Source organism: Rhinoderma darwinii, chromosome 3 (assembly GCF_050947455.1).
Source record: "Rhinoderma darwinii isolate aRhiDar2 chromosome 3, aRhiDar2.hap1, whole genome shotgun sequence".
NCBI classification, from domain to species: Eukaryota; Metazoa; Chordata; class Amphibia; order Anura; family Rhinodermatidae; genus Rhinoderma; species Rhinoderma darwinii.
Window position 1 is genome coordinate 7,848,629 of NC_134689.1, and position 20,837 is coordinate 7,869,465.

Genomic DNA, 20,837 nt, shown 5'->3' on the forward strand with positions numbered 1-20,837 from the left:
ATCCAATGTGTATGGGGATCCAGACCCTCCCCTGAGACTGTGGTAGAGAAGGATCGCGCAGTTGGATTATAACATATCCGATCCTTTTGTTCTCAGGGTAGATAAATTGCCAATAGAGGTGCCAGAAACTGTATATGGGGGGATGTATATACTCCCCATTCAGAATACATGCGACAGCTATTAAATGTGTATGGCCAGCCTAAAGGTATAGTGTAAATCCAGGGTGATTGTACAAACTTATTAATACTCATCATAATAGGGAAATTTAGGGTATTCTTTCCAGCTGAAAAGCAAAAAAAAATTTAAAAAAATGAATAGAAATAAAAGAAAAAAGAATAAAAATTTTAAAAAAATATAAATAAAAACACATTAAGAATAAAAATATATTTATTTTTAACATTTTTTAAAATCTTAAATGAAATGTCGTAAAAACCATTTACTACGTATCGAGACTTGCACGTTTTTATTCACTCCATCATGAGTTTTCATGTCTACAACACTTACTTCATACGAAAATCTGTAGGAAAAAAAAGTCAACTGCAATTTTAAATTCTTTTTAAAGTGATTGTCCGGTTTCAGCAAATAAATGTTATTTCTTGTATATAACTTATGCAATTGTCCAATATACTTTCTGTATTAATTCCTCACGGTTTTCGAGACCTCTGCTTGTTGTTTTTCAGTAGAAACATTCATTATTTACTTTGTCATCCCAGGAGGCCGCACTGGAGGAAGGAACACAAACTCTTGGGTAAGTATAAGATTTGTAATTTTTTCTGAGTTGCGTTTTTTGCAGTGACATTGCTGCGAACCACCACAAAAAAATGCTACAGTGATACTGTCCGTAAATACGGATCCGTAGTCATCCGGAACTTATCCGAATATACGGTCCGTAGTGCATCCGTATATACGGATCGGCACAAAAAGAAAATCACAAATGACGTGCAACATCTGCAAACCTGGCGTCACTCAGCAACGCTTCCGTAATTACGGAAGCACCCATATACTTCTATGGGGAGTCTGTGCCGTAATTACGGACCAGAATAGGACATGCTCTATATTTGAACGATCATTTCTAAGGAACCGACACCCATCCGTAAAAGTACGGAAAGGTGTCCGTAGCCCATAGAAATAAATGGGTCCGCAATTACGGATGAAAAATACGGTCGTGTGCATGGGGCCTAAATGTTATGGCTGATATGACTGAGACTAAAATACAGGACTCTTGAGAAATAAGGACACCCCTGGGCAGTACTCAGATACTGGCTGATGTGGGGGAGAGAATTGGTTAGTTAGAGCACGATGTAAATGGAGGAATGTGAAGAAATCATTTTTGGGAGACAGAAAAGTGTTGATGAGAACAGAATACCGCTGGGTAAAGGTCGGCAGAGGTGCGTGCCCGTGAGTTTTCTAAAAGGACGAATTGTCAAAGGAAACTAACGAGTGTAAACATGAATTATGCCTCCAGGGCGTAGCCGCTGCGCAGTCAGTGAAGGCTAACACCATTTTGGCAGAGGAACAAACCTTATGGGCCAATCTAAGGCCAGGGCTACACCTCGGCTTTTGTAACGCTACTGATCGTATTTTAACTCTTGAGTGACAGCTGCAGTCCACAAGATCGCATGCAATTCAATGTAGTCATGTGGACTGCAGCTGTCGCTCAATAGTTAGGGTCTGTTCACACGGTTAACAAAATACGGCTGAAAGTATGGCGCTGTTTTCAAGGGAAAATAGCTCCTGATTTTCAGCCGTTTTTTAATCAAACTCGCGATTTTTGCTGCGTTTTCTACGGACGTTTTTGGAGCTGTTTTTCTATTGAGTCAATGAAAATGAGGTGTAAAAAAACGCCCCGTCGGAATAGAACGCCGTATTTTCCATTGAAATCAATGGGCAGATGTTTGTAGGCCGTTCTGCTTCCAATTTTCCCGCCATTTTTCGGGACGTTTACGGCACAAAAAACGGCTGAAAATAGCCTGTGTGAACATACCCTTAAAATCAATCAGACGCGCTACAAAAGCCGAGGTGTAGCCCTGGTCTAAGAATTGGAATTAAAGGGTTTGTCCACCTTCTGACAACTGATAAGCTATCCACCGGAAAGGTCATCAGTATGTCATCAGTGCAGGTCCAATACCCGGACCACGCACCGATAAGATGTTGTGGCACATACTGCTATGTACGGAGTCGGAAGTAGTTGGCTCCGTACATTGCATAGCGGCCGTGCTGCAGAACTGCAGGTCCGCTCCTATTTACTTGAATACAGTGCTGCAGCTTGGCCGCTATTCCGTGGCCGGAGCTAACTGCTTCCGGCTTGTACGTCCGGTGCACGGAGGCACCGAAGCAGCTGATCTGTGCGGGGTCCGGGTGTCGCAGATCATGTACTGATGACCTATCAGGTGGATTGGTCATCACTTGCCAGAAGATGGAAAATCCCTTTAAGCCCTTAAGAACCGAGCCTATTTTGACATTAAGGACCGCAGGAATTTTTTTCTATTTGCATCACCGGATTTCAAGAACCCGTATGTTCACACGGCTTATTTTCAGCCATTTTTTGGGGCGTAAATGCCGCCAAAAACGGTTGAATACACAGAAGCTGAACGCCTACAAACATCTGGCCATTGATTTCAATTGGAAAAACTGTGTTTCGTTCCGATGGGGCATTTTTTTACACGGCCGTTTGGAAAAGCGGCACGTAAAAAAACGCCCCGTAAAAAAGAAATGCATGTCACTTCTTCAGGCGTTTTTGAAGTTGTTTTTCATTGGGTCAATAGAAAAACGTCTCAAAAATACTTTAAGGGTATGTTCACACGAGGTCATTACGTCCGTAATTGACGGACGTATTTTGGCCGCAAGTCCCGGACCGAACACAGTGCAGGGAGCCGGGCTCCTAGCATCATACTTATGTACGACGCTAGGAGTCCCTGCCTCGCTGCCGGACAACTGTCCCGTACTGAAAACATGATTACAGTACGGGACAGAAGTTCCACGCAGAGGCAGGGACTCCTAGCGTCGTACATAACTATGATGCTAGGAGCCCGGCTCCCTGCTGTGTGTTCAGTCCAGGACTTGCGGCCGAAATACGTCCGTCAATTACGGACGTAATGACCTCGTGTGAACATACCCTAAGAGCGGCTGAAAATCAGGGGCTGTTTTCCCTTGAAAACAGCTCTGTATTTTACTGCTGTTTTTTGTTTGGGGGGGGGGGATACCCTTACTGTCTGAGGGGCTTGTTTTTTGCAGAATGAGATGTAGTTTTCAACGGCACACATAACTTATGGATGAACTTTCTGAACTTTTTTTTCCGGATGGGGGATGGAAAAAACAGCAATTCAGCCATTGTCTTTTTTACGTTTTCAATTTACGCTGATCGCCGTGTGGCATAACCTGGAACCTTTAGGCCCCATGCACACGACCGTAGCTGCGTGCACAGCCCGTGATTGCGGCATGGACGGCCGTGGAGTGTAATGTTTCTGCGGTCCGGGTTTCCACCCGCAAATCACGGACCGTGCACACATTGATTTCAATGACCGCAAACCCGGACCATATAATGACTTGTCCTAAGTTTCTGCGGTCCGGGTTTCCGGCCAATGCAAGGACAGTGGAACCCATACAAATGAATGGGTCCGCAAAAACACATTAGTGTGCATAGGGCCTAATTCTATGGGTTGTTACCATTACGGAGATACCAAATATGTGTGTGTTTATGTATAACTGCTCTTCAACAATAAGGGTATGTTCACACAACTTATTTTCGGCCGTTTTACGGGCCGTAAACGCCCGCGAAAAAGAAGTGCATGTCACTTCTTGAGCTGTTTTTGGAGACGGTTTTCATTGACTCTATAGAAAAAAAGCTCCAAAAACGGCCGTAAAAAATGCGCAGTCCTGAACATCAAATCTCCCTAGTTACGTAGTGACATATACCCCTCGGTCATACAGTTGCCTGTACAACCCAGCGTGCAGGAGCGATTCTCCACACCCAATGTCCGTTTTCTCTTCTATCCTGGATTCTCTCGGACTCTCCTTAAATATTGAAGGTTTTTCACATTTCCAAAATAGTCTGCTGAGAGCCGCCACTAGAGGGAGCTTCCTGCATATGTATTAACATTGCTTGCGATGAGCTCCCCCTAGTGGTGGCTGCAGGAAGACATCATTTTATGATTATGTTGAAATTGTTGTGTATGGGGGGCACTATTTATGTGGGGCACTGTTTATTGGTAGCACTATTCTTGGGGGGCACACTGCAGGCATGGTTTATGGGGGACACTCTTCTAATACTGTTAATGGGGGTAGTTTGCTGTTATTGGAGGCACTTTGTTGATACGGGGTTTGCATTCACAATTTTACTGGTTGTTATTGGAAACAGTCAGCAAGTTTATTGCCCTAACAGTAATACAGGCTGATGGTCAGTCATCAGTGAATGTACAGCCTCATGTAAAAAGCAGGTCCAGATTAAGGCTGCCTACAGTATAGAGTATTTTATTTAAGATAGGGCCCCCACAACTAACACAGGGCCCTCCACAACAATACTTCTAGGCATCTGAAACCTATTATATACTATGCCCCAGTCAGTAAAACTGTCCTTGTTAACAATAGCCACCAATCAGAGTGCAGCTTTCATTTTTCCAGAGCAGGTTAAGAAATTAAACCTGAGCTCTGATTGGTTGCTATGGGTAACAAGGACAGTTTTAGACAGATTTGAGGCCACGTCTATAAACAGAACGTAGAAAATTAAAGGCCGTGACTCAAATTTGACGGCTTCCATCATTCTTCTCTTTGTCCCCATGGTGGCATGGAGTGAGTGTGCGTTCGGCTTTGCCAGATGAGAAAAAAGAAAGGAACCATTACACTCAGTGCAGGGGCAAAGGAGATGTCTATAGCAACCAATCGAATTGCTTCTTTCATTTACAAAAGAGCTTCTGAAAAATATGAGCTGGAATCTGATTGGTTGCTAGGGGCAACTGCTCTACTTTTCCTTTGCATCCGTTTTCAGAATTCTCCCCTGATGTGCAAACATTAAATGTTTAAATAAATTGACAATAAATTACTACAATATATAATATAAGTAATGAAAAGTGAGGTTCTTGGCAGACAATTTGATCAAATATGGGGCCTCACCTGCCACGACATGAACTTCCTTCACACTCACTTTTTGTGTGGCTTTTTTTAGGCTTGTAAAAAATCGCTATGGATTTTTATGCTTTTTTTACAAGCACTTTCTTGGTGCCGTTTTTTGTAGTCATACGTTTTTTCTAAGTCTTTTTTTTTTTTTCCTATAGAGAAACCTATGAGAAAATGCCTGAAAAAAAAAACGCCAAACCCACTGACTCAAAAACGCCAGACAAAATTAAAACAATGCCACAGAACAGCACTGTTTGTAGTGCACTTAAAGGGGTATTCCTAAAATCATAAATTATTACCTATCCACAGGACAGGATAGGTGATCATTTTTGGATCGATGGAATCCCCCACTGATCGTGAGAACAGGGGACCCAAACCCCCAGATTCTCCTCACTGCTCCGCTGTTTCCATGATTCTCATAGGACAGTGAAATAGTGGCCGCCGCTCCATTCAACCTCCTCCTCACTGTGGGGAGTGAAGTGAGGACGATCTGGGGGTTCGGTACACCCGTTCTTATGATCGGTGGGTGTACCAGAGATGAGGCCCCCCAGCGTTTAGAAAATGATCACCTATCCTGTGGCAGGTTGATAATTCATGATTTTGGGACAACCCCTTTAATTATTCAATATCACCAAAAAGTGTAATTTTTCAAAAAAACGCAGAGTGTGAACGCATCTTTATTCATTTTTTTCCTCTTCTCACTTGTTTAATTACTTTTTTTTTTTTTACCAATCCTAGATAAATATTTAGCTAATTAAGCGAATTAATATATATATATACAGGGCAGGCTTTTTGGGTGTGCGACACAGGGCGCATCACTCCAGCAGGTGGAAGGGGCGCTGCGCTGGCTCCCTTCCCCTGCTTGTGTTTGTGAAGGGCCTGGCGACTCTACAGCTGCCTTTCTGCTAAGTGGCGTAACTACCACTGTAACAGCCATAGCCAAGAGGGGGCCCATGCCACCCGCCGGGACGGGCCCCCCCATATCCGGTGGCGCAGCTATGGCTGCTGCAGTGGTAGTGACACGACATTCAATAGTGTATGCGTCCTTGGGACGCCGATCCTATTGAATCCTATGGCAGAGCAGGGAGGTATCTCCCTGCTCTGCCATTTACTAGGATACAGGCCTGCAGCCTATCAGGCGCGGGGACAGGATCCCTGCACAGGGCGGCGTGATGACGTCACTGGATCATTATACTGTGGGGGGCCAAGGGGACATTATACTGTGTAGGGGCCACTAAGGGGCATTATACTGTATAGGGGCCACTAAGGGGCATTATACTGTATAGGGGCACTACAGGGGGCAATATACTATGTGTGTGACACTTAGGGGACATTATACTGTGTGGTGGCACTAAAAAAGGCATTGTACTGTGGGGGGCATTATACTGTGTAGGGGCCACTAAGGGGCATTATACTGTATAGGGGCACTACAGGGGGCAATATACTGTGTGTGTGACACTTAGGGGACATTATACTGTGTGGTGGCACTAAAAAAGGCATTGTACTGTGGGGGGCATTATACTGTATAGGGGCACTACAGGGGACATTATACTGTGTGGTAGCACTAAAAAGGGCATTGTACTGTGGGGGGCATTATACTTTTTTATGGGGCATTTTTTTTTATGCATGGGGCACCATCTATCCTGAGGCCGTCCCTGTTTTTATATATATATATATATATATATATATATATATATATATACTGTATATATTTTTCCTCTATGGGCGGCTGGTGGAGGCTGTGCTGTGTACGGAGCCTCAAACAATTATATACCCAGACAATTATATGCCCCTTCCTGAGCATGTCACTCATAAACGCTGGCGTGCTGCCTGGAGGCCTGAGTGCGGTCACGTTCTTCCTGCACGTGCACGGTTCCCCAGTGATAACCTCCGCCTGGCACGAAAAAAAAAAGGATATTGCACCAAAATGAAGACATTTGAATAAAAATAGCAGTGCCGTCTCTACGCTAAGACGCCCCTGCTGTGAGGGTTTCTCATCCGTGGGACCACAAATATAGCAAACTCCTGCAACGGGGCCCACACAGACTTATGTATAGATACATAATACAAACCGGTTCATGTATCTATACATAGGTGTGCGGTCCCCCGCTGCAGCCACTGTCTTATTTTTTATTATTATTATTATTATTATTATTATTATTATTATTATTATATGTCGGGGGCCCTCCTGAGCCATTGGAAGACTGGGGCCTAGAGTTGGAGCTCCAATGATAATCTGGCCCTAGTTAAGATGACACTTCCCAGAATGCAAATCACCAGAGCAAGCTCTTTGCTGCCACTGAACAAGCAGGTGATGCTGGGAGATGTGAGCTCAGAAACTCTGGCCTATAATACAGGCGGTAACAGGCTCACAAGCACAATAGGATAAAGTATATAAAGTGACACAGCCGGTTTAACCACTTGGCGCCACATTTACGATGCTGGCGCCATGTAGTTAGCGCAAAGCGCCGTAAATGTATAGTGCGGGTAGGGTGCGGGCACAGGAGCTGTGTCCGCATTATCCAAAGAGGGTGTCAATGATATATTACAGCTGACACTACAAAGACCGGGATCAGAGATGACTCCGATCCCAGCCGTTTAACCTCTCAGATGCCGTGGCTAATAGTGTCCATGGCATCTAAGTGTTTAGACAAAAAGAGGGGGCTCCCTCTGTCACTCCATTGGCATCCCACGACCCGATTGCGGGGTGACGATAGGTTTCCATGGCAGTCAGAGGCCTAAAGAAGGATGCCGGATGAGATTTATATTTACAGGCGTAATATGGTGCAAAAACCAAGCCCTTACTTCGAAGAAAACACGTAAAAGTTGTGACCCTCGGAACCCAGTAATGAAGAAATAAAAAAAAATTGCTGCGCCCTTAAAGGGGTTAATCCACAGGATAGGTGATAAGTGTTTGATCACTGGGGGTCCCACCAATCAAGAGAAAGGGGGTCCCAAGTCCCCTGTATAAACAGAGCGGCGGTCGCGTATGTGCGCTGATGATCTGTTCATTCTCTAGGGGCTGCCAGAGATGGCTGAGTACAGCTCTATCTCCGACAGCCCCATAAAGAATGAAATCACATATGCGCGTCCGCTGCTCCATTTACACAGGGGACGGGAACCCCCTTCTCTTGATTGGTGGGACCCCCAGTGATCAAACATTTATCACCTGTCCACAGGATAGGTGATAAGTTGATGTGGTGGGATGACCCCTTTAAGGGGTTACATGTCCATGAAGTAAATCTTCCATAAGGTGGAGATACCCTTTAAGGAGTCTCTTGGTATGGGAAGTTTCAGAACACACCCCATGGGACGAGGACATAAATACATCTTATTCTTAGATGTGACTGCGTTAATATTCATCATGGAAGGGATAATTTGGATGGTCCTTCCACCTATGCAGAAATAATAAAAAAATATGAAAAACTTTATTCGAATTTAGTTAAAAGAAAAGAACATAATGAAAACTGAGAGAACTTTATATTATATTATAGACAGTGCAGATAACGTGACAGGATAGATTTGCCCCGGGTGCTATTATACATGTGTCCAGCAGGTGTCACTGTCCCTCTCTATATAGACCAACAGATGGCAAAAGGACACATTTTGGCCTCTGTCGGGCACACTGGGTTCTATGGATGCATTTGGATTATGCGCGGGCGTGGATTATAGGGGGGCAGAATGGGCAATTGTCCCAAGGCCTCCACCGTCCAGGAGACTCCACCATAGGCACTGATATTTTTGCACTGTATGGCGACATTATTAGGGCACTATATGGCGATTTTATTTGGTAATTATATACTTCTATCATTCTTCTCAGCAAGTTTCCCTTTCGAATTATTTAGAAGGAAGGAAGGAAGTCCCCTAACAATGTTTTACCCAGGGGCCTCCATAGACTTGAACTGGCCCTGGCACAACCCATAGGGATGCCAACCTCTGTCTTGGGCATTTCTTTGACAAGTAGAACAGTCTATGGGTATGAATGCGGCAGGCACCACATATATGGCAGACCTCGGCGGATTATACTCACATTGGCATACTGTCATAACGGAGATTTTTATTCCGCCCATCTAGAGTGGTCATGTCTTCTCCTGAGAGCTGGAAATCGAGAACCTGGGATTAAAGCAGATGAATCAGACCACAGTAAAGAGGAACTCCGGCCACTACTGATACTAGTTATTTGATTCTGAGTTTTCACTCCCATCATGCCTCAGGGTGGAGCTCGTATTCATATTCTCTTTGAGCGGAGGTTTTTTTTCTGCTCACTGTCGCCCCCTGCTGGGCAATGCATTGTGTATGAGCTGCCAAGACGAGTGGGGGAAGGGAAGTGACAACTGCTCTGGTCACATATCTGACTCGCAAAAGTGGTTGTCAATTTTTTCCAGGTCCTTTTACAGTTGGAGCGCCTTTTGTGTACATATATACGGTTATTATGTATGTCGGCAATACCTGTAAGTTCTGTTTGATCCTGGCTGGCGTGAAGCTCTTTGCAAGGACGACAATCCCCCTCTGCAGCAGGTACCGTATTGCTACCTGGGCGGGGGTCCGGCCCAGCTTATCTGCTATCGCATTCAGAACTGAATCCTCAAGGAGTACAGGGGTGTCCTGACCTATCCTGCATACAGGGCCACAGATGAAAGGAACGCTACCGCAATCATTCTTTATTCCATCAGGCGCACCATAATGGTACCTACCCCCATGTCTCATCCCGGCTGGAGCCCAAGGCGCTATACGCGACCAGCACGATGTCATGTGACTTGCAGAACTCCAGCATCTTGCTCTGGTTTAGGTATAGGTGACATTCAACCTACACAGGGCAGAGATCATTGACATCAGAACACGACCAGCTCCACTCATCCTGGCCTTCCTGGTCCATGAACAGAATGCCAGAACTACGGTGAGGACTGACACATGCAGTAGAAGAGGATAATATGAAGCTATGTATCAATGCAGAATCGTATGTCATACCAGGTCTAGACGACAACCCAGGCGAGCACTGTAATGGCGACTATTACCCATCGCCTTTCATCCATGTAGAAGCCCATACAGCAAACATGGCGCCTTAACGCCCAGACTGACCGGATCGTGGGGCGGCGATCATTACCTGATTGCAGACGGGTTTGTGTTTCAGTCCGGGTTTATTCAGGATTAACTCCACCTGCCTGCGGTTAAAGTTGGACACTCCTATGGATTTCACAAGTCCGGCGTCTTTACACTGCTCCAGAGCCTGCAAGTATGCGAGATAAACAGAAATACATTCAGGGTTTATTCACACCGTGCGGTCATGTCATGTTTTTTTTGTCAAGTATCCGGAATCGCGGCAAAAAAAACGCATTTTTGCCGCAATTTGGGAAAATAGTGCCAAAAATCACAACGTGACCGCAACATTTGAATAAATCCTGACACTTCTGTAATCCAGCATCAATGGGTTAATCAATCATACAAACAACATTATTGATGCAGGGGTGAATATAATGTGACAGACTAATATAATATAATGTAATATAATATAATGTAACAGACGGTCTTATAGTTACTCACCTCCCAGGTATCTCGTAGGTCTGTGTTGTTATACAGATATTTTCCATTCTCATCCACAGGTACCAGATCTTCTCCAGGCTTACAAAATAAATGTTAGGGTCACAAACAGTGCCAGAAAAGTGCCCCCCATAAACTGTTTCAGCAGAGTGCCCCAAATAAATATTATCAGCAGAGCACCCACAATTTACAATACTGCCAGAACAGTGTCTGATATAATCGGTTTTAGCAGAGTGCCCCCATAAATAGCATCAGCAGAGCACCCACAATATACAATATTCCAGAAGAGTCACCTATATAATTGGTGCCAGCAGAGTGCCCCCACATAAACAGCACCAGAAAAATGCTTCCCCCATAGAATTAAATCATTTCTGATAAATGTTTACATTTTAGCTTCCTGCAGCCACCACAAGGGGGAGCTCTCTGCATACATATTCATACAGCTACTATTAGGGTATGTTCACACGAGGTCATTACGTCCGTAATTAACGGACGTATTTCGGCCGCAAGTACCGGACCGAACACAGTGCAGGGAGCCGGGCTCCTAGCATCATACTTATGTACGATGCTAGGAGTCCCTGCCTCGCTGCAGGACAACTGTCCCGTACTGAAAACATGATTACAGTACGGGACAGTTGTCCGGCAGCGAGGCAGGGACTCCTAGCGTCGTACATAAGTATGATGCTAGGAGTCCGGCTCCCTGCACTGAGTTCGGTCCGGTACTTGAGGCCGAAATACGTCCGTCAATTATGGACGTATTGACCTCGTGTGAACATACCCTTAAAGTCAATGGGATTGATAAACAGACATATGCAACTAGCTCCCCCTAGTGGTGGCTGCTAGCAGCTTATACACCCAGCTTTCCCACAAACAGATGTAACTCAAGGTTCCCAGGCTGAATAGAATTCCTTTTTCTTTTCTTTCAGGGGGCGAGGCTTTTTAATGGCACCATTGATAGGTTGAGCCCCAGAATGTTTGACCTTCTCAGGACTCACCTTAAAATCTACAGGGATGTGAATAAGGAAAAGATCCAAGTGATCCATCTGCAGGTCTCTCAGGGATTTCTCCAGAGCCGGGCGCACCAGATCCGGAGAGTGGAATGTGCTCCAGAGCTGAAAGAGACAAAATATCCGTCATTAATCGTTCCAGGACCGGAACCCAACCTGTGAAATCTATCCCCCCCCCCAAAATAGGCCATTGAAGGGGACCCCAACCCAAAATAGGCCAAGGATGTATAATTATAAACCATACTTCTGGATTATCTGGGAATCTACTGAAATGGAGATTACCTGGCAGCTGCCACTAGGGGGAGCTTGCGGCATTTGTATTTATATTGCTCCCATTGACTTCTATGGGAGCTATATAAATTCATATGCAGTGAGCTCCCCCTAGTGGCATCATTTTACATATTTCCAGGCTTTTTTAAGATTGTCTTACTTTTCCAGTATGGAACACGTCTTCTCTTCTTATGGTTCCATCTGAGATCTTCTCCTTAATGGCCCGGCCCACTTCCACTTCATTGCCGTACATGTAGGCGCTGTCAATGTGGCGGTACCCAGCTTCAATCGCCACCCTTGTAGCCTCTTCTGCCATGCTTTTAGGAAACTGAAAATATTAAGAGTCAATAACTCTACCCCCCCATGTATAATCGACAGTAATGTCTGAAAACTGCCCAGGAGTGGCAAACTGGAGGTCAGAGGAGAAGATGGAGATCTTCTCGACACATGGGGGCCCTGGAAATGGAACATCTACCTACCGGACATTTATTGCATGTCCTATGGATATATATTAATTCCCATCAATGTCTTAGATCGGAGTTCCCCTTTAAAGGAGCACTCTGGGTAATAATGATGCACTGAGTGACGAGTGCAGGCCCTGGGGGCGGTGAATGACACAGTGTTTCAAGGCGGACCAAAGAGAGAATACCAGTCATGTATCGTCCATTCAGGTCTGCCATAACAGTGGCCACAATGTCCCCATAACAGTGCCTTTCATAACAGTGCCAGCCATACAGTGTTCCCTTAACAGTGCCCTCCATACCAGTGCCAGTCACACAGTGCCCCACATAAGTGTCCTCCATACAGTGCCCCACATAACAGTGCCCTGCATACAGTGCCCCACATAACAGTGTCCTCCATGCAGTGCCCCACATAACCCCTCCATACAGTGCCCCACATAACAGTGTCCTCCACACAGTGCCCCACATAACAATTGCCAGACAAACAGTGTCCAACATAAGTGTCCTCCATACAATGCCCCACATAACAGTGCCAGACAAACAGTGCCCCATATAACAATGTCCTCCATACAGTGCCCCATATAACAATGTTCTCCATACAGTCCCCCACATAACGGTGTCCTTCATACAGTGCCCCACATAACAGTGTCCTCCATGCAGTGCCCCACATAACCCCTCCATACAGTGCCCCACATAACAGTGCCCTCCATACAGTGCCCCACATAACAGTGTCCTCCATAATGGTGAAAACCAAACACTGCCCCAGATAACAATGCCAGCCACAGTGCCCCACATACCTGTACCCTCCATAAGTGACAGCCATACAGTGACCACATAACAGTACCCTCCATAACCGTGCCAGACACACAGTGTCTCACATAACAGTGCCCTCCACAACAGTGACAGATACACAGTATCCCCATAACATAGGGCACATGAATGTCATAGAGAAGGTCCCCTGCTAAGGACCCACCTCTATGAGCCAGAATCCTGGACTCCTTCAGGACTCGGGGGTTACAGCATCTGGACCACCGATGTGTAACCCAGCAAAAGGATTGTATGGCATTGAGAAATGGGAGGTTGTGGCCGGCCACTAGAGGGCGCTGTGAGGTTAGTACATCGACAGTGTTTAGTGTGTGGAGTGATATACAAGAGAGGTCTAGTAAGGAAGTGTCGGGGGAGAGGTCTGAGAAGCGCTGGACAGGAAGAGACAGAGACTGGACTGAGAGAGCTGTAGCAAGTAAGGAAGACATTGTGACTCAGATAACTGTAAAAGATAAAGAGCATTCTGGCCAGCAGCAGAGCATAAGTAATGTGAAGTATCAGACACGCATTTACTGGAGTTCCAAGTTAAGGAGATCCGGCTGAGTTAAGAGGAGAGTGTTTAGAGCAAGAAGCTGAAGACGCCATTTTTGAGCATAAGGTAACATAGAGCATTAAGTGCCGGATCATCAGAGAGTGCATTGTATTACATTGCCGGACCTCAAAGATCACATTACACTAAACCTGGAAGCTAAGAGACTTTATTATCCTAAGGCACAAGATAAAGAGAACATATTTTAATCATTACGGATTATAAGAGACTGTTATATTGAAGTGCCGGATAAAAAGCAGAGACTGTATTGTTTACCGAGCACCAGTTATATTTTGCCTAGAGCTCAAGTTTTCACTGTTGTCATATTTTCTGCATGTTCAGTAAAGACAAAACGAATATAATCCCGGTGTCAGTAATTATTGTCCTTAAAGTCATATTACAACTTGGCGTAGTGCGGCAGGATGGATGCAGATACAATGGACGAGACAACATTATCATCCAGTGTGACCCATCCAATGATACCGGTGGGAGCCCTCTTAAATCATTTGCCAAAGTTTAATGGATCTGATCTATTGTTGGAAGATTGGAGTGAACGGCTGGAAGGAGCGGCACGGCTCTGTAATGTCGCTCCACATTTAAAAGTAGAATTGGCGCTAAGTACCTTAGAAGGAGAAGCTAGGAAAACCGTTTTGTTACAGCCAGCACGACATCGACAAACCTTCGAACAAATTCGGCAGCTATTAGATGATGTGTATGGGGATACGTCCTCTGAGGGCATGATAAGGAAGCGATTCTTTGCCCGCCAGCAGAAAGAAGAAGAGACACTGGCGCAGTTTGCAAATGGATTACAGGAAATAATGGCAATGTTGCAACGTAAAGAAGAACAATCAGCCGGGTCCTTTACCAATGTACACGTAGTATTGCGGGATCAGTTTGTAATAGGTCTCAAGAATCCACCGTTAAGGAGAACTCTGAAGGAAAAGTTAAAGAAAGAACCAGATATGACGATTCATCAATTATTGACGGAAGCTATCGCATTGGAAAAAGAGGAATCGGCCAGCACTGATACGGTGGTCAGGCAAGCAGAAATTGTAACCAAGAAGAACCCCGAAATGGAGGCAAGGATGGAGTCATTGGAAGGTGCCATGAGAGAGTTGAAAGCCGCTATTACTAATAAGCCTGACCCTGGAACTCCAGTTCGATACTCACAAGAGAGACAGTCGTTTGCGGATAGAAGGAATCAAGGTAGGAATGCTCCAGACCCTACCATCTGCTATAATTGTGGCCGAGCAGGACACATTGCTAGAAATTGCATGCGTTCTCACTATCAGAGCAATCGCAGGAATTTAAACTAGAACGACCTGTAGTTGAGGGGCAAACTACAGGAGAGTCCACGGATACATGCCCTGTGTTAGATGCTACAGATATAGTGGGGGAATGTCCCGTCGTTGTAGCAAAATTCAATGGCGTTGAGTTGTCATGTTTAATCGATACTGGATCTCAAGTGACCACTATGGATAAAGTTGTGTTTGAAACTTATTTCCCTTCCTTGTTATGTGAGAAGAGTGACACTTGGATAAGACTCAAGGCAGCTAATAGTTTACCTATCCCTATCCTGGGAGTTATACAAATGGACATTTCAATATGGAATCGTGATTTGAACAAAAAGGGGGTTATCATAGTAGAAAAAGCTATGGACTCTGACATTCCCGTGATTCTAGGAATGAATATATTGCGGGACTTAGATGGAGTAATGTCACAAGAGCTGGGCCCAAAATACTGGAAACAAATACCCACTCAACGACCTTCTCAAATGGCTTTACAGCGCACTTTAAAACATTGTCGCATTAATGGAGAACTGTTAAATTGGCCTGGAAGGGTAGGACTGGTTAAGATACCAGCCTCTCGAAGTATACAAGTACCAGCAGGCCATGAAATGTTGTTACCCTTGCCAGTGGGTACTAATAAAGTGTTAAAGGGCACCACTGTGTTAATTGAATCAGCTCTGCAGAAAGAAGGAGTAGCCGTGGCCCGGTCGATATGCAAGGTACAGGCTGGACAAGTATTATTACGAGTGGTTAATATCACGAAACAAAATGTAACCTTATTTCCCCGGGAACTAGTAGCTGAAGTGTTTCCGGTGAGGGAGGAACAAGTGGAAAGCCGTTCAGATTGGCAAGTGAGTTATCCTTGTGAAAGTGTAGCTGTGGTTACAGTGTGTCGAGCCACCACTCAAGCTAATGACACCATTGGGAGGCGATTACTGGAGCAAATACCTTTAGAAGGAACGGATTTGACTACCAGGCAAATAGATGAAGTGGCGGGAGTGTTAGGAGAGCACTACAAGGCTTTTTCCAAGAATGAAGCAGACTTTGGGTTGACAACAACTTTAGAACATGAAATACATACGGGAAATGCTCACCCGGTACGAGAACGATACCGTACCATTCCGCCCGCTTTTTATCAAGAAGCCAAAGTGTTGCTAAAACGCATGCTAGACAGTCATGTTATCCGACCCAGTAAGAGTCCATGGGCTTCTCCCATAGTATTAGTAAAGAAGAAAGATGGAAGCTTGCGGTTCTGTGTAGATTACCGGCGATTGAATGCCTGCACCGTCAGAGATGCATACCCTTTACCACGAATAGAAGACTCTTTGCTGGCTTTGGGTAAGGCCAAATACTTCTCTACCCTGGATTTGGCCAGTGGGTACTGGCAAGTACCAGTTGCAGAAGAAGATCAAGAAAAGACTGCATTTATCACCCCTATGGGGTTATACGAATTTTTGAGAATGCCGTTCGGTCTAACCAATGCACCAGCTACATTTCAGCGCTTGATGGAAGTTTGTTTGGGAGATTTAAACTTTGAATGTTTGCTCATCTACCTAGATGACATCATTATCTTCTCAGCCACTTTCACAGAACATTTGGAAAGATTGAAAGTGATACTTACGCGTATCGAAGAACATGGTCTAAAACTAAAACCGGGCAAATGTCACTTGTTTAAAGAAAGAATTGAGTACCTGGGACACGTGGTTACTAGAGATGGTGTACAACCAATGGATGCCAAAGTACGAGCCGTGCAACAATGGCCGGTACCAAAGACAGTAACAGAGCTTAGAAGTTTCCTAGGACTGATTGGATATTACAGACGGTTCATACAGAATTTTGCTAAGGTGGCTGCTCCCCTATATGTGTTACTGAACGGAACCAAACCGGGAGTCGATCATAAGAGAAGTATCACTTGGGGAATAGAGGCTGAACAAGCCTTCCAAGAGTTAAAAAGACGACTAACTGGTGCTCCTGTCTTGGCGTATGCAGATTACTCTCTACCATTTGTTTTGTGTACCGATGGAAGTTTAAAAGGATTAGGAGCTGTTCTTTCTCAAGTGCAGAATGGACGGGAACGTGTCATTGCTTATGCCAGTCGGACGCTGAGAGATGGGGAAAAGAATCCGGACAACTATAGCTCATTCCGGTTGGAACTTTTGGCAGTCGTATGGGCGGTTACCGAGCGATTTGCAGATATCTTGCTGGGCGCAGAGTGTGTGTTATGGACTGACAATAATCCATTGGTTCATTTAGACTCGGCTAAATTGGGTGCTATGGAGCAACGTTGGCGAGCGCGACTTAGCAAATTTAAATTTACTGTAAAGTACCGCCCAGGACGAGCTAATGGGAATGCAGATGCCCTGTCCCGTAATCCAGTAGATTTGCCTGAAGGACTGACTGAAGAGGAGTTAGAGGAAACAGAGACTCCTAATTTCCTTGCCAATGAAGTACATGATCAGATGCCAGGTGAGAATATTCAAAGTGCTCCGGTGCATACTGTGGAGCCCATAAGAGAAACCATCGATCAATGGACTGCTGAAGAATGGAAGAAACAGCAGTTGAAAGATATTCAAATTCGGACTGTAAGAAGATGGGTGCTAGAGGGATACCGACCCAATCAACGAGAGCGATTGCGATTGTCTGGAGTGGGACAGAGAATATATCGCCAACGAGATAGATTGGCAGTAAAACAAGGGATATTGTACCGCCGAGTATTCCTACCGACCATGGAAGGACCCGTCTGGCAAGCTGTGTTGCCGGAGCGAGAGTTAGAAAGTACGGTTAAGTGGATGCATGAGAAAAAGGGGCATTATGGTCCTGAAAAGACTTTCCGTTGGTTGCAACAATTCTACTATCATCCTCTGCTGTTTGCAGTGGCACAGAAAGTGTGTCAGAACTGTAGAAATTGCACCCTGGCCAGAGCGGCTGAACAACAAGCCCCGGTGGGCCATATACAGACGCATTATCCATTACAGTTGGTCATGATGGACTATTTGACAGTAGATGAGTCTTTACAAGGGTACAGATATTTATTGGTTGTGATAGACCACTTCACCAAATTCACAGTGGCCGTACCTACCAGAGATCAAACGGCTGAATCTGCGGCACAGGGATTGTGGACTCATTTCATCTTACCCTATGGATGTCCTTCACAGCTTCACTCTGATCAAGGAGCTTGTTTTGAGGGGCGAGTAATAGAAGAATTATGCAGATTGTACCAGATTAAAAAGACCCGCACGACCCCGTATCACCCTCAAGGGAACGGGGCCTGTGAAAGGATGAATCGGACCATATTGCAGTTGTTGCGAACACTGGAAAAACAAAAAAAAGAGAGATGGCCTGACTACATTGCAGAATTAATCTGGATCTATAATAACACTGTACATGCCACTACTGGATATTCTCCTTTTCTGTTAATGTTCGGAAGAAATGGACGATGTCCCCTAAATTTAATGATGCCTATCCCGGAAGAACAAGAAGAGTGGATTCCGCAGACCTGGATGTGGGGTCATCGACGCAAGGTACAAGAAATGTATAATTTAGTGGCGCGGAGACTGGGGCCTCATGATCTTACAGTAAATCAGAAATTGAAGGAACTACCTTTGCAAGTGGGTGATAGAGTAATCGTGCGAAATCAGGGTGCAAGAAGAGCAGGAAAGCTGCAATGGAAGTGGGAAACCTTGGCGTATGAGGTGGTGCGTCAGCCCAATCCATATATTCCTGTATTTGTGATCAAGCCGGAGGGTAGTAGTGGCCCTTTGAAAACCGTACACAGAAATATGCTGAGACCCTGCACATTTATAAGTCGTGAACCAGAAGCAAACACTAGAGATCCTCCTGTTGCAACACCCGTTCCCATAGATGAAGGTTGGTGGAGTCCGCCGGTTCAAGTACCAGAGAGACAAGAAAGTACCAGTGAAGTACAAGAAGAGAATGTTACTCCTGTGGAGGAAGAGTTGTCGCAGGTACGTCATTCTCAACGATCCAATTTTGGAAGACTTCCTTCTAGGTTTGAAGGATTTGTGACGCCACAGCAAGTTGCCGGGACGGCAACTGATAAACCTGGGGGAAAAGATGTAACCCAGCAAAAGGATTGTATGGCATTGAGAAATGGGAGGTTGTGGCCGGCCACTAGAGGGCGCTGTGAGGTTAGTACATCGACAGTGTTTAGTGTGTGGAGTGATATACAAGAGAGGTCTAGTAAGGAAGTGTCGGGGGAGAGGTCTGAGAAGCGCTGGACAGGAAGAGACAGAGACTGGACTGAGAGAGCTGTAGCAAGTAAGGAAGACATTGTGACTCAGATAACTGTAAAAGATAAAGAGCATTCTGGCCAGCAGCAGAGCATAAGTAATGTGAAGTATCAGACACGCATTTACTGGAGTTCCAAGTTAAGGAGATCCGGCTGAGTTAAGAGGAGAGTGTTTAGAGCAAGAAGCTGAAGACGCCATTTTTGAGCATAAGGTAACATAGAGCATTAAGTGCCGGATCATCAGAGAGTGCATTGTATTACATTGCCGGACCTCAAAGATCACATTACACTAAACCTGGAAGCTAAGAGACTTTATTATCCTAAGGCACAAGATAAAGAGAACATATTTTAATCATTACGGATTATAAGAGACTGTGTTATATTGAAGTGCCGGATAAAAAGCAGAGACTGTATTGTTTACCGAGCACCAGTTATATTTTGCCTAGAGCTCAAGTTTTCACTGTTGTCATATTTTCTGCATGTTCAGTAAAGACAAAACGAATATAATCCCGGTGTCAGTAATTATTGTCCTTAAAGTCATATTACAGATGTAGGGGTAGCTTCCCAACTAAAAGGGGTTGTCCCATCACCAAGCTGCGTCATCTACCAGTCTACAGTTGGGTATTATGTCCTGTACTGTAACCAGGACTGTCCTACTGGAGGGCAGATCCTACTGTAGATTATGGCGGGTTGTGTACTTTAGTATTTAAGGTACTGCCCCCACTAACCTTGTCAGGGGCAAATGTCCCAAATCCAATGACGGGGATTTTGTGACCATCGTTGAGAAGAACATAGAGTTCCACGTCCATGATGATGATGATGGGTGAAGTCAGCGGTCTGTGTACACGGTGGAGTTTAACCTCTCTGTGCTACAGATCTATACTCTGCAGATAGTCCCGGCTGTGCTGTGCTGAGGAAGATAATAGCCAAACCCCTATGTCTCTACTCCCACCCCCATCATCCTCAGGAAGGGAAGGCTCATGATGTCTGCACTTTTGTTGGCAACATTCCAAATCTAATGCAAAACACAGATTGTGGGAAAAGTCTATAACCGAGGAGCGAACGCCCTGCACAAGGCCCGGAGGCCCAGAGGATCTGCTCTTCTCTTAGTCTACATAGGATTACATTTTTTAGAGCAGCAGTTTGTGCCCCAGAGCTGCTCTTCCTGTTACAACTGGATGAGAGGAAGTTGCAACCATTGTCAGCCATGTTGGAAGCTATGGAGAACTGTCACCTGGCCACCCAGCCCGCGTAGAGCATTATACAGACACCTTCTTGCTCTCTTTTCCCACCTCCATTTCTCCTTTTTCCATGTATGTCCACATGACAGCCCACATTCACTCTGCAGAAGGTCTACACTTTAAAAAATCTGCTACCGTTTTGTGTATACAGCTCCTATGCACACCAATGTGTCTCCATGGTTACAGACTACAAACAACCCCTGTGTCTAATTCTGCAGTCATGCGTTACTCCACCTACTCTGCCTCTTCCTCATAACCTACAGATGGCAGAAGAGGGTGAAGATGGAGGAAAAGGAATATATTTCTATATATAATA

The 20,837-nt window shown here is 45.1% G+C and overlaps 1 protein-coding gene across 2 annotated transcripts; it reads right to left on the bottom strand.

Annotated features, from left to right (window-relative positions):
- Positions 1 to 431: 431 nt before the first annotated feature.
- Positions 432 to 20,172, bottom strand: LOC142748653 (estradiol 17 beta-dehydrogenase 5-like). Of its 2 annotated transcripts, none has more exons than XM_075855806.1 (9): positions 20,009 to 20,172; positions 12,088 to 12,255; positions 11,646 to 11,762; positions 10,654 to 10,731; positions 10,217 to 10,339; positions 9,807 to 9,919; positions 9,562 to 9,727; positions 9,143 to 9,225; positions 432 to 722 (listed from the first exon to the last, which is right to left on the bottom strand). In XM_075855806.1, exons 1-9 carry the CDS (start codon positions 20,087 to 20,089, stop codon positions 677 to 679), a joined length of 975 nt encoding a protein of 324 aa, XP_075711921.1. In that variant the 5' UTR covers positions 20,090 to 20,172; the 3' UTR covers positions 432 to 676. The 2 variants fall into 2 exon arrangements, with proteins under 2 accessions (XP_075711921.1, XP_075711922.1); XM_075855807.1 differs by lacking the exon at positions 432 to 722 and adding an exon at positions 8,293 to 8,507.
- Between the last annotated feature and the right edge of the window lie 665 nt (positions 20,173 to 20,837).